The 13,278-nt window shown below is 43.8% G+C and overlaps 1 protein-coding gene across 1 annotated transcript in view; it reads left to right on the plus strand.

The window, feature by feature from the left end:
- LOC106606743 (voltage-dependent T-type calcium channel subunit alpha-1I-like) overlaps window positions 1–13,278 on the plus strand; it is a 143,023-nt gene that overhangs the window by 126,099 nt on the left and 3,646 nt on the right. The window contains exons 31-34 of the mRNA XM_045715479.2: window positions 2,009–2,164; window positions 4,597–4,734; window positions 8,683–8,869; window positions 12,752–13,023. Coding sequence (XP_045571435.2) covers window positions 2,009–2,164; window positions 4,597–4,734; window positions 8,683–8,869; window positions 12,752–13,023 — 753 coding nt within the window. The remainder of the gene's footprint in view (window positions 1–2,008; window positions 2,165–4,596; window positions 4,735–8,682; window positions 8,870–12,751; window positions 13,024–13,278) is intronic.

The following is a 13,278-nucleotide window of genomic DNA, read 5'->3' on the forward strand; positions in this document are numbered from 1 at the left end:
GGTGTTACTAGGTGTAGATGTCACTAGGTGTAGGTGTTACTAGGTGTAGGTGTTACTAGGTGTAGATGTCTCTAGGTGTAGGTGTTACTAGCTGTAGGTGTTACTAGGTGTAGATGTTACTAGGTGTAGATGTCACTAGGTGTAGGTGTTACTAGGTGTAGATGTCACTAGGTGTAGGTGTTACTAGGTGTAGGTGTTACTAGGTCTAGATGTCACTAGGTGTAGGTGTTACTAGCTGTAGGTGTTACTAGGTGTAGATGTTACTAGGTGTAGATGTCGCTAGGTGTAGATGTCATAAGGTGTAGATGTCACTAGGTGTAGGTGTTACTAGGTGTAGATGTCACTAGGTGTAGGTGTTACTAGGTGTAGATGTCACTAGGTATAGGTGTTACTAGGTGTAGATGTCACTAGGTGTAGGTGTTACTAGGTGTAGATGTCACTAGGTGTAGGTGTTACTAGGTGTAGATGTCACTAGGTGTAGGTGTCACTAGGTGTAGATGTCACTAGGTGTAGGTGTTACTAGGTGTAGATGTCACTAGGTATAGGTGTTACTAGGTGTAGGTGTTACTAGATGTCACTAGGTGTAGATGTCACTAGGTGTAGATGTTGCTAGGTGTAGATGTTGCTAGGTGTAGATGTCGCTAGGTGTAGATGTCACTAGGTGTAGATGTCACTAGGTGTAGGTGTCACTAGGTGTAGGTGTTACTAGGAGTAGATGTCACTAGGTGTAGATGTCACTAGGTGTAGATGTCACTAGGTGTAGATGTCACTAGGTGTACAGCCCTATGCTGTGATTCCTCTATGGATTGACCCATTGTAGCTGTAAGTTAACCCTATAATGTATCTATAATGACATTACCATGTAATAACTGTGTTCTTTTTTCTTTTCTTTTTTTAACCTTTATTTAACTAGGCAAGTCAGTTAAGAATAAATTCTTATTTTCAATGACGGCCTAGGAACAGCGGGTTAACTGCCTTGTTCAGGGGCAGAACGACAGATTTGTACCTTGTCAGCTTGGGGATTCGAACTAGCAACCTTTCGGTTACTAGTCCTAGGATAGTTCTAGGATATGATATAATGAATCATGTAATAACTGTGTGTTCCAGGATATGATATAATGAACAATGTAATAACTGTGTGTTCTGGGATATGATTTAATGAACCATGTAATAACTGTGTGTTCCAGGATATATATATATATATTTTTTTTTTATTTCACCTTTATTTAACCAGGTAGGCCAGTTGAGAACAATTTCTCATTTACAACTGCAATCTGACCAAGATAAAGCAAAGCAGTACGACAAAAACAACAACACAGAGTTACACATGGGATAAATATAATGAACCATGTAATAACTGTGTTCCAGGATATGATATAATGAACAGTGTAATAACTGTGTGTTCCAGGATATGATATAATGAACAATGTAATAACTGTGTGTTCCAGGATATGATATCATTAACCATGTAATAACTGTGTGTTCCAGGATATGATATCATTAACCAAGTAATAACTGTGTGTTCCAGGATATGATATCATTAACCATGTAATAACTGTGTGTTCCAGGATATGATATCATTAACAATGTAATAACTGTGTGTTCCAGGATATGATATCATTAACAATGTAATAACTTTGTGTTCCAGGATATGATATCATTAACAATGTAATAACTGTGTGTTCCAGGATATGATAGCATTAACCATGTAATAACTGTGTGTTCCAGGATTTGATATAATGAACAGTGTAATAACTGTGTTTTCCAGGATATGATATCATTAACCATGTAATAACTGTGTGTTCCAGGATATGATATCATTAACAATGTAATAACTGTGTGTTCCAGGATATGATATCATTAACCAAGTAATAACTGTGTGTTCCAGGATATGATATCATTAACCATGTAATAACTGTGTGTTCCAGGATATGATATCATTAACAATGTAATAACTGTGTGTTCCAGGATATGATATCATTAACCAAGTAATAACTGTGTGTTCCAGGAGAGTCAGTGGCTGGACAGTGTGTCTCTGCTGATAAAGGACTCATTTGAAGGAGAGATGCTGATGATTGACAACCTCTCTGGATCTGTCTTCCATCACTACTCTTCTACCTCTCCTCCTGTCTGGAATGACTGTAAGAGCCACCCACAATTAGAGGTAAACACATGAACCATGCATATGTAGACGCGCACACACACACACACACACACACACACACACACACACACACACACACACACACACACACACACACACACACACACACACTATCCCTGTTGCTAGTTGTGTTTATCACAATGATAAAGTGGAACAGGCCACTCTGGAAAGTAATAACTGGGATTTGAACCTCTTCACCTGTCACTCTTCCTTTCTGCCTGTCTGCAGATGCTGTCAAGCTATCAATCTGTCCTCTCCTCTCTTACATGCTCCACCCATCTCTGATTTATCATGTCATGAAACCACCTCTCTCTCTCTATCCTGACGTCTGTGTCTGTCCTTCAGCTATCTCCTGGGTTCGTGTGTGTGTGTGTGTGTGTGTGTGTGTGTGTGTGTGTGTGTGTGTGTGTGTGTGTGTGTGTGTGTGTGTGTGTGTGTGTGTGTGTGTGTGTGTGTGTGTGTGTGTGTGTGTGTGTGTGTGTGTGTGTGCGTGTGTGTGTTGAATGTGTGATTGTTGTGCCCCAGGGCATGGAGAGACAACAGCAACACTGATTCTTATTTAAACCTATTTTAAGGGGACAGTGGACATGACCTGGTGCATCAAGACATACACCATATATACAAAAGTATGTGGACACCCCTTAAATTTGTGGATTCGGCTATTTCAGCCACACCTGTTGCTGACAGGTGTATAAAATTGAGCACACAGCCATGAAATCTCCATAGACAAACATTGGCAGTAGAATTGCCTCACTGAAGAGCTCAGTGACTTTCAACGAGGAACCGTCATAGGATGCCAACTTTCCAACAAGTCAATTTGTCAAATTTCTGCCCTGCTAGAGCTGCCCCAGTAAACTGTAAGTGCTGTTATTGTGATGTGGAAACGTTTTGGAGCAACAACGGCTCAGCCGCGAAGTGGTAGGCTATGCAAGCTCACAGAACGGGACCACCGAGTGCTGAAGCGCGTAGCACGTAAAAATTGTCTGTCATCGGTTGCAACACTCACTACTGAGTTCCATACTGCCTCTGGAAGCAACGTCAGAACAAGAACTGTTCGTCGGGAACTTCATGAAATGGGTTTCCATGGCCAAGCAACGGCACACAAGCCTAAGATTACCATGCGCAATGTCAAGCGTTGGCTGGAGTGGTGTAAAGCTTGCCGACATTGGACACTGGAGCAGTGGAAACGCGTTCTTTGGCGTGATGAATCATGCTTCACCATCTGGCAGTCCGACGGACGAATCTGGGTTTGGCGGATGCCAGAACACTACCTGCCCCAATGCATAGTGCCAACTGTAAAGTTTGGTGGAGGAGGAACAATGGTCTGGGCCTGTTTTTCATGGTTCAGGCTAGGCCCCTTAGTTCCAATGACTGGAAATCTTAATGCTACAGCATACAATGACATTCTAGACAATTCTGTGAAGGCCCTTTCCTGTTTCAGCATGACAATGCCGCCATACACAAAGCAAAGTCCATACAGAAATTGTTTGCAGAGGTTGGTGTGGAAGAACGTGAGTGGCCTGCACAGAGCCCTGACCTCAACCCCATCGAACACCTTTGGGATGAATAGGAACGTCGACTGCAAGTCAGGCCTAATCGCCCAGCATCATTGCCCGACCTCACTAATGTTTTTGTGGCTGAATGGAAACAAATCCCTGCAGCAATGTTCCGACACCTAGTGGAAAGCCTTCACAGAAGAGTGGAGGCTGTTATAGCAGGAAAGAGGGGACTCCATATTAATGCCCATGATTTTGGAATGAGATGTTCAACGAGCAGGTGTCCACATTCTTTTGGTCATGTAGTGTTTATAGGGTCTGTCTGGAAACAACCTAACATAGGACTTGTGATAGTTAGGGCCCTAAGTTTCTCCTGACCACATCAGGGGCCTTTATCTCTGTTTCTCTGAACACATTCCATCCTCCCAGTCTATTTTCCCCACCTTCTATCTCTTTCTGTCTTGCTCCCTTTTTCTAATTATCCCCCCCTTCCCTACCTCTCTCTCCCCTCCTCTCCCCTCCTCCCTCCTTCTCCCCTCCTCCCTCCCGCTCTCCTCCTGCCGCCGGCATACTGCAGTGGTAATTTACTGCTGTATATGAGCCGTGAATCTCTCTTTATGAACCTCTTTGTCTCACTCACCCACAGGCACATGTTCATATAACGGCTGCCTCCCTCACCCCATTGGATTTCAATTGTCTCTGTTTTGTTTGTCCATTCTCTCTCTCAGTTTTAGATAACTTTCTCTCTCTCCTTCACTTTCCCTTTCCCCCTTTTTTTCTCCATCACTCCTTCCACCTCTGTCTCTCTTCCCCTCTCTCCCCCTCTCAATCTCTGTCGCTCCCTCTCACTCTCTCTCCCACCCTTCACTCTCTCTCTCGCTCCTTCTCCCCCCTCTCTCTCCTTCTCTTTCCCTCTCTCTCCCTCCCCCTCTACAGCAGATCAGGCTGGCAGAGATAGAGCAGGCATCTCTGAGGTCAGACCAAATGTCAGACAAGTCGTCGTCTCCGGCCCTACCTGATGACCTCAGCCTGGACGACCAGAGTGTCCACCAGCTGCTGGTGCGGGAGGGCAAGGTAGAGATGGAGAGATGGAGGGGTTAAAAATGGGAAGGGGGTTTTGGAGGACAACGGAGGGGGTTGAAACATGGGACTGGGTAGTAGACCTGGGTTCAAATAGTTTTGAGCTTGCTTTAGCCATCCTGCAGTACCAATAGGGCAAGGTCTGCACTTTAGAGGCTAAGATGTTGAATACTATTTGAACCCAGGTCTGCTCCGGTCTGAGGATGGGGTGATAGAGGGGGTGGACAGTGGGTTCCCTTGGTCTCCAGTACAGAAAGTATACTTGCATTCCAATAAAGGAAGCATGGCACAAAGTTCCAGGGGCATAAGAATAAATCCTGAATCCTACTGAAGCTCTAATCTCCTGTACAGAAACCTTCAGGAATAGAAATCCATTCAGTCTACTGCCTCCCCTCTGGCCTGTGAGGGCTATCTTCCTCTTTTTCCTCTACTACATCGTTCCTCCCTTTCCTTTACCCCCCTCCGGCAATTACACCTCTGTCTGCCCGTCCCTCCCTATCTTCCTATCATCCCTCCCTGTGCGATATCCTTCCCTCTAGTTGTTTAATGCTAGTAGGAGTATGTGGGGGTGGGGGATTGTGTGTGTTTATACACATTTTACTATACTTATGTGTCATGGTTCCTCCTGGCACCAGAGGGCGGTCTAGGGACTTTTATTGGACTGTGTCTTATTATTTCATGATTGTTTCCCCTATAAGAGAGGTGTGTTTTCTGTTCCCTTTGTTAGTTCTTGAATTCAGTTTCCTGTATGGTTCCCCTGTGTGAGTTTTGAGTGCTGGTGTTTGTTGTTTTTGGTTACATTTTTCTGTATCATTACATTCTCCATTATTCATGTTAAGTATTTACGTTTTTTCCCAAGACGCTGATTCATGGTCTGGTTCATTCTCTGCTCATTGATTCAATTTACCACGTCACATTTTGAGTACCAGATTTCCTCACAAGAATAGTAAGACATAGCTGTTTGTGTGTGTGTGTGTGTGTGTGTGTGTGTGTGTGTGTGTGTGTGTGTGTGTGTGTGTGTGTGTGTGTGTGTGTGTGTGTGTGTGTGTGTGTGTGTGTGTGTTTGTGCGTGCGTGCGTGCGTGCGTGCGCGAGAGCGAGCGAGCGCGAGATACAGAATTAGGCAGATACCAACTAATTATCCAAATCAGAAAAGAGTTGTTAAATTCTACAACCACCTAAAAGGAAGCAATTCCCAAACCTTCCATAACAAAGCCATCACCTACAGAGAGATGAACCTGGAGAATAGTCCCCTTAGCAAACTGGTCCTGGGGCTCTGTTCACAAACAGAGCCCCAGGACAGCAACACAATTAGACCCAACCAAATCATGAGAGAAAAAAAAGATAATTACTTGACACATTGGAAAGAATTAACAACAAAAAACAGAGCAAACTAGAATGATATTTGGCCCTAAACAGAGAATACACAGTGCCAGAATACCTGACCGCTGTGACTGACCCAAGCTTAAGGAAAGCTTTGACTATTGTCGTGTCTTTGGGGTACCATTAAACTGAAGACATGTTTATCAATTAACTCCCTGTTATTATTATCACGCGATTAAACTGATTAATCGTTTAATTGTAATTAACTAGGAGATCGGGGCACCAAGGAGAATATTCAGATTACAAAGCTATAATTTTCCTAATATAACTTTCTGATATTATAATATTATATTTTATATTCTATTATATTATAGGCCGATTATCTTCTGGTTTAAATGGTGTATTTTACCTCGTGTTCAGTCTCATTCCAAACGTCGTAAATTGTTGTATCTGCACGAACCCAGTCTTTACTAAAATCATCCATACATCAATTGTCTTAAAATCATTTATTTACTACACTAAGTAATTAACAGAAAACATACAAACAGTAATTATCGTCACAAAGGATTGGTAGAGGAATGTGCCCTTGTGGGCTAAACAGGCAGGTCGGCCTGTTGAACAATGGATCATAAAAGGTCAGCTGTGGCACACAGAGTTCATTAATATTAACAATTGATATGCTAATCCTTTGCACATGAACGCTCACTCATTCGGGAACAATTGCAATCAATATATATTTACGCTCAGTGTGTCATTGGGATCCTTGTTGGAGAGTTTTGTCCGCGTTCTCTCTTTCTCTCTCTCTCTCGGTTAGAATGGATCTTTCAGAGCGACATTCATTAATGTCGTCATAGAATGGATGTTTCGTTGGTCTTCGCGTTCGATGATATAATTTACTTAGCTGCAGACTAATAATTAATATCAAAGACTTGTTCTTATTCTGTCGGTATCAATAGTCTAAAAGTTAACCACGTGGTATGGTTCACTTTCAGTAGAGGAATTGGATGGTAAAACCTATTGGCCATGGAGTGGAGGCCTGGTCTAAAGAAATGTAAATCAGGGTGGGTTTTATAGTGACCCTTGAACAGGCTTGTCAAATGATGCCTGGTCCTGTATGTGTCCCTGGGGGCGTGCCTATGACTGAGTTAGACTTGGTTACAGAAATACAATTCTATCACATTACATCAGTACATAGCATCTCAATGTATTACAAAAGCTTTATCCTTATTAATACATTCTATACAACCATTATGATGCAAGTCTCAAGCTGAGGCTATTATATAAACAGTTTTATGGTAATATGGCTATATTGTCTCTTCTGAGTATCACAACATTGTACCAAGCGGACCAGTTCGTAGCTGGATTCTTCACCAATCTTCCATACCTTCTCCAGAACACACATGTCACTCGGTTCTCCAATTCTATGAGTTGGAAGAATTTCCTTTGTCTCTCTATGAAACATGTGGTAGGAGATTCTCCACTTAGGGTTTTTACAACCCTTTCACACAGGGCCTGGGTTGGGGGAAGGTAGGTTGGGGAATGGTACAAAGGGGAGGGGGTCAACTGTCCTTCCTGTACCCAAAGAGGCCAACGTCATGACACTATGTACAGACTCAGTGAGCATAGCCTTGCTATTGAGAAAGGCTGCGAAAGGCAGACCTGGCTCTCAAGAGAAGACAGGCTATTTGCACACTGCCCACAAAATGAGGTGGAAACTGAGCTGCACTTCCTAACCTCACGCCAAATGTATAACCATATTAGAGACACATATTTCCCTCAGATTACACAGATCCACAAAGAATTAAAAAACAAACCCAATTTTCATAAACTCCTATGTCTATTGGGTGAAATACCACAATGTGCCATCACAGCAGCAAGATTTGGGACCTGTTGCTACAAGAAAAGAGCAACCAGTGCAGAACAAAGACCATTGTAAATACAACCCATATTTATGTTTATTTATTTTCCCTTTTGTACTTTAACTATTTGCACATAATGTGACATTTGTAATGTCTTTATTCTTTTAGAACTTTTGTGAGTGTAATGTTTACTGTTAATTTTTATTGTTTATTTCACTTTTGTTTATTATCTAGTTAACTTGCTTTGGCAATGTTAACATATGTTTCTCATGGCAATAAAGCCCTTAAATTGAACATAATTGAATTGAGAGACCGAGACCTTCCGGCTGTGCCCAGATAGCACACATGGCTACCAGGGTTGCTATGGGCCATAATCAGTCATCTACAGGTGATTTGAATCAGAAGTGCTCATAGCTGATAGTAATATCCAGATGAAGGTCCTAGGGAATCGCTTTTAGCGTTTATTTTATTCAACTTTTATCTGAACCAGGAAGTTCATTACAGGTAAAGAATCTCTTTAGATAAAAGAGATTCCTTCTTTTCCCAGGGAGACTGGAGTCTTGTGTCAGTATGCTAACCATAGCCTCAGAGCCTAAGTGTGTATGCTAGCAGGCTAGGAACTTGGACGCTAGCCGGTGCTCCCTTCAGTAATAATGAAGTGCAGTACTGCACCCTATCATGCCCCACTCCACATTTAATTATAATAACAGACAACATAAACAGGTACAGTGTGTGTCAACATGTGTGTTTTCTCCCCCAAGGAGGAGAAGGGCAGTGACTCCCAGGGCTCAGAGGAGGCTGGCGGAGGAGGGGACTCCTTGACCCAGGCCCAGACAGGGGGGTCGAGGCGCTGCAGGGCCCACAGTTCAGTAGCCGAGGAGGGGGCTCCACTCCTGGTGGAGGTGGGGGTCCATCAGAGACACAAGACCCCATCCCACCACAGCCCTGGTGAGTCCAGTCATACCCTCTGCTCCAGCCTTTCCAGCCTAATGTGTATTGCTGTATATGTGTGTGTATATCGGAGGGGTTGGGAAACAAAGCAACATTTCTATATATATTCTATATATATATATGGACTAATTCAATGGCTTGCAAAAGAATTCACCCCCCTTGGAATTATTCCTATTTTGTTGCCTTACAACCTGGAATTAAAATTGATTTTTGGTGCGTTTGTATCATTTGATTTACACAACATGCCTACCACTTTGAAGATGCAAAATATGCTTTATTGTGAAACAAATAAGAAATAAGACAAAAAAAACTCTAAACTTGAGCATGCATAACTATTCACCCCCCAAAGTCAATACTCTGTAGAGTCACCTTTTGCAGCAATTACAGCTGCAAGTCTCTTGGGGTATGTCTCTATAAGCTTGACACATCTAGCCACTGGGATTTTTGCCCATTCTTCAAAGCAATACTGCTCCAGCTCCTTCAAGTTGGATCGGTTCCGCTGGTGTACAGCAATTTTTAAGTCATACCACAGATTCTCAATTGGATTGAGGTCTGGGCTTTGACTAGGCCATTCCAAGACATTTAAATGTTTCCCCTTAAACCACTCAAGTGTTGCTTTATCAGTATGCTTAGGGTCATTGTCCTGCTGGAAGGTGAACCTCCGTCCCAGTCTGAAATCTCTGGAAGACTGAAACAGGTTACCCTCAAGAATATCCCTGTATTTAGCGCCATCCATCATTCCCTCAATTCTGACCAGTTTCCCAGTCCCTGCCGATGAAAAACATCCCCACAGCATGATACTGCCACCACCATGCTTCACTGTGGGGATGGTGTTACATTACATTACATTACATTACATTTAAGTCATTTAGCAGACGCTCTTATCCAGAGCGACTTACAAATTGGTGCATTCACCTTATGATATCCAGTGGAACAACCACTTTACAATAGTGCATCTAAATCTTTTAAGGGGGGGGGGGGGGGGGGGTTAGAAGGATTACTTTATCCTATCCTAGGTATTCCTTAAAGAGGTGGGGTTTCAGGTGTCTCCGGAAGGTGGTGATTGACTCCGCTGTCCTGGCGTCATGAGGGAGCTTGTTCCACCATTGGGGTGCCAGAGCAGCGAACAGTTTTGACTGGGCTGAGCGGGAACTGTGCTTCCTCAGAGGTAGGGGGGCCAGCAGGCCAGAGGTGGATGAACGCAGTGCCCTTGTTTGGGTGTAGGGCCTGATCATAGCCTGAAGGTATGGAGGTGCCGTTCCCTTCACAGCTCCGTAGGCAATCCCCATGGTCTTGTAGCGGATGCGAGCTTCAACTGGAAGCCAGTGGAGAGAGCGGAGGAGCGGGGTGACGTGAGAGAACTTGGGAAGGTTGAACACCAGACGGGCTGCGGCGTTCTGGATGAGTTGTAGGGGTTTAATGGCACAGGCAGGGAGCCCAGCCAACAGCGAGTTGCAGTAATCCAGACGGGAGATGACAAGTGCCTGGATTAGGACCTGCGCCGCTTCCTGTGTGAGGCAGGGTCGTACTCTGCGAATGTTGTAGAGCATGAACCTACAGGATCGGGTCACCGCCTTGATGTTAGTGGAGAACGACAGGGTGTTGTCCAGGATCACGCCAAGGTTCTTAGCACTCTGGGAGGAGGACACAAGGGAGTTGTCAACCGTGATGGCGAGATCATGGAACGGGCAGTCCTTCCCTGGGAGGAAGAGCAGCTCCGTCTTGCCGAGGTTCAGCTTGACTTGTGTTCTCGGGGTGATGAGAGGTGTTGGGTTTGCGCCAGACATAGCGTTTTTCTTGATGGCCAAAAAGCTCAATTTTGGTCTCATCTGACCAGAGTACCTTCTTCCATATGTTTGGGAAGCCTCCCACATGCCTTTTGGTGAACACCAAACGTGTTTGCTTATTTCTTCTTTAAGCAATGGCTTTTTTCTGGCCACTCTTCCATAAAGCCCAGCTCTGTGGAGTGTACAGCTTAAAGTGGTCCTATGGACAGGTACTCCAATCTCCACTGTGGAGCTTTGCAGCTCCTTCAGAGTTATCTTTGGTCTCTTTGTTGCCTCTCTGATTAATTCGCTCTTTGCCTGGTCTGTGAGTTTTGGTGGTCGGCCCTCTCTTGGCAGGTTTGTTGTGGTGCCATATTCTTTCCATTTTTTAATATTGGGTTTAATGGTGCTCCGTGGAATGTTCAAGTTTCTGATATTTTGTTATAACCCAACCCTGATCTGTACTTCTACAACTTTGTCCCTGATCTGTTTGGAAAGCTCCTTGGTCTTCATGGTGCCGCTTTCTTGGTGGTGCCCCTTGCTTAGTGGTGTTGCAGACTCTAGGGCCTTTCAGAGCATGTGTATATATACTGAGATCATGTGACAGATCATGTGACACTTAGATTGCACACAGGTGGACTTTATTTAACTAATTATATGACTTCTGAAGGTAATTGGTTGCACCAGATGTTATTTAAGGGTTTCATAGCGAAAGGGGTGAAGACATATGCACGCACCACTTTTCCGGTTAAAATGTTTTTAATTTCACCAATTTTGACTATTTTGTGTATGTCCATTACATGAAATCCAAATAAAATCTATTTAAATTACAGGTTGTAATGCAACAAATTAGGAAAAATGCCAAGGGGGATGAATACTTTTGCAATTCGCTGTAAAGTATATCTTATATTTTCACATTATTGAGCCAAACCTGCAATAACATCTCTAAATCGGTGTACGCAACCAATAAACATGTTTTTGATTTGAACTGAGCTGAGATAAGCTGAGCTGTACTTCACAGTCCATCACAGTCCAGGTTGGTCCTACACTCTTAGAAAAAAGGGTTCCAAAATGGGTCTTCGGCTGTCCCAATAGGATAACCCTCTTTGGTTCCAGGTAGAACCCTTTTTGGTTCCAGGTAGAACTCATATGGGTTCCATGTAGAACACTGTGGGGAAAGTGTTCTACATTGAATCCAATAGGGTTCTACCTGGAACCAAATATCTACTACCTGGAAACAAAAAGGGTTCTTCAAACGGTTCTCCTTTGGGGACAGCCAAAAGAACCCTTTTGGTTCTAGATAGCAGTAAAAAAAATTCAAAGAGTGTATTCATGGGTTGCACCTCCATCGCTCAGTTGCATCATGACATTGTTATGAACGTTCTCAAGCCGCTCTCCGCCATAGTGGTGCCCGAAAGTTGAGTGATGCCCAGTCATTCTGAAAGGGGCCTAATGACTGTTTAATCTAAATTACACTATAGTGGCCTGGAAATACTATGACGTTGCTACAGAAGGCAAATAATTAGTAGGAAACATCTTTGCCATCATTATCATGTCGTAAAGTGTACTTTAGAGAGATGGCAATGTTGCCATTAGCTAGCGACGTTAGCTAGCTAAAATCCGGTCCTGTCCCTGCAATTTTAGCTAATTATCTAAAGTTATACTGCATCTTAAGTCAATCTGGCAACATCACAATGATGACAATAGGTTTTCCCACTAATTAGTTGCTTCCTTTTGAAATGCCATCTTGTTTCCAAACCACTATAATGCACTTTAGACTAAATCTTAATTAATCTTCATTAGCGCCAATTGACAAAGTGTTACGTAAAACATTCAGTCGGAACCAGGGCCTAAATAGAATCTTCAGAACAGTATTGTAATGCAACGTGCAATCCATGAATAGAGTGAATCAGACATCACAGTACAGTACAGTGGCATTGTTGCTCTCCCTGGAATGATGTGCATTATTTGGCTGGTCTTTGTTAGTCTAATCATCAATATCAGTAATGACTGTTTATCCCTACAGGCTAAATGGATTGTATTTATGTGGTGTTTCACTCGGGATCTAGATGGAATAGTATATTTGCCTTACAGCCTTTCTCTCTGTCTCCAGGTGGCACCTCCTGCAGTAGCACTAAGGCAGGAGAAGGATCAGATGAGGGAGGAAGAGGAGGAGGAGGAAGAGTAGGAGCGGCCAGTGCCTCTGGTTCTCCCGCTCTTATCCGTCTGCCAGCGGAGTTCTTCCACCCTGTGGCAGCAGCGGCCCTGCCGGCGCCCCCTAGGGCCAGAGTAGGGCGCACCTCGCGGGGCCTCAGACTCACCTCCCCGGCCTCCTGGTCCTCCCTGCGCTCCCCAGGAGCCCACAGCCGGGTGCTCTGCACACAGGTAAGACCTGGCCTACTGTATGTACTGTATGTAACAGATACCAACCCACTGCATAGTGTAATTCCTGTAGGGTCTAATGTTAGATCGAGAAATGTACACAAACCTCAGGCTTCCCCCTGATTGGCAAATGTATGTGTCCACCCCCTTGTTATCTTTAATGAGTGTCCGCCACACTGTTTGGTGCTGTTATGACCCTTTTGTGTTGTACCCCATACACTGCCACCAGAGCAACCAACAGACTGTACAGTACACATT

Source organism: Salmo salar, chromosome 03 (genome assembly GCF_965601325.2).
Source record: "Salmo salar chromosome 03, fSalSal1, whole genome shotgun sequence".
Lineage (NCBI taxonomy): Eukaryota > Metazoa > Chordata > Actinopteri > Salmoniformes > Salmonidae > Salmo > Salmo salar.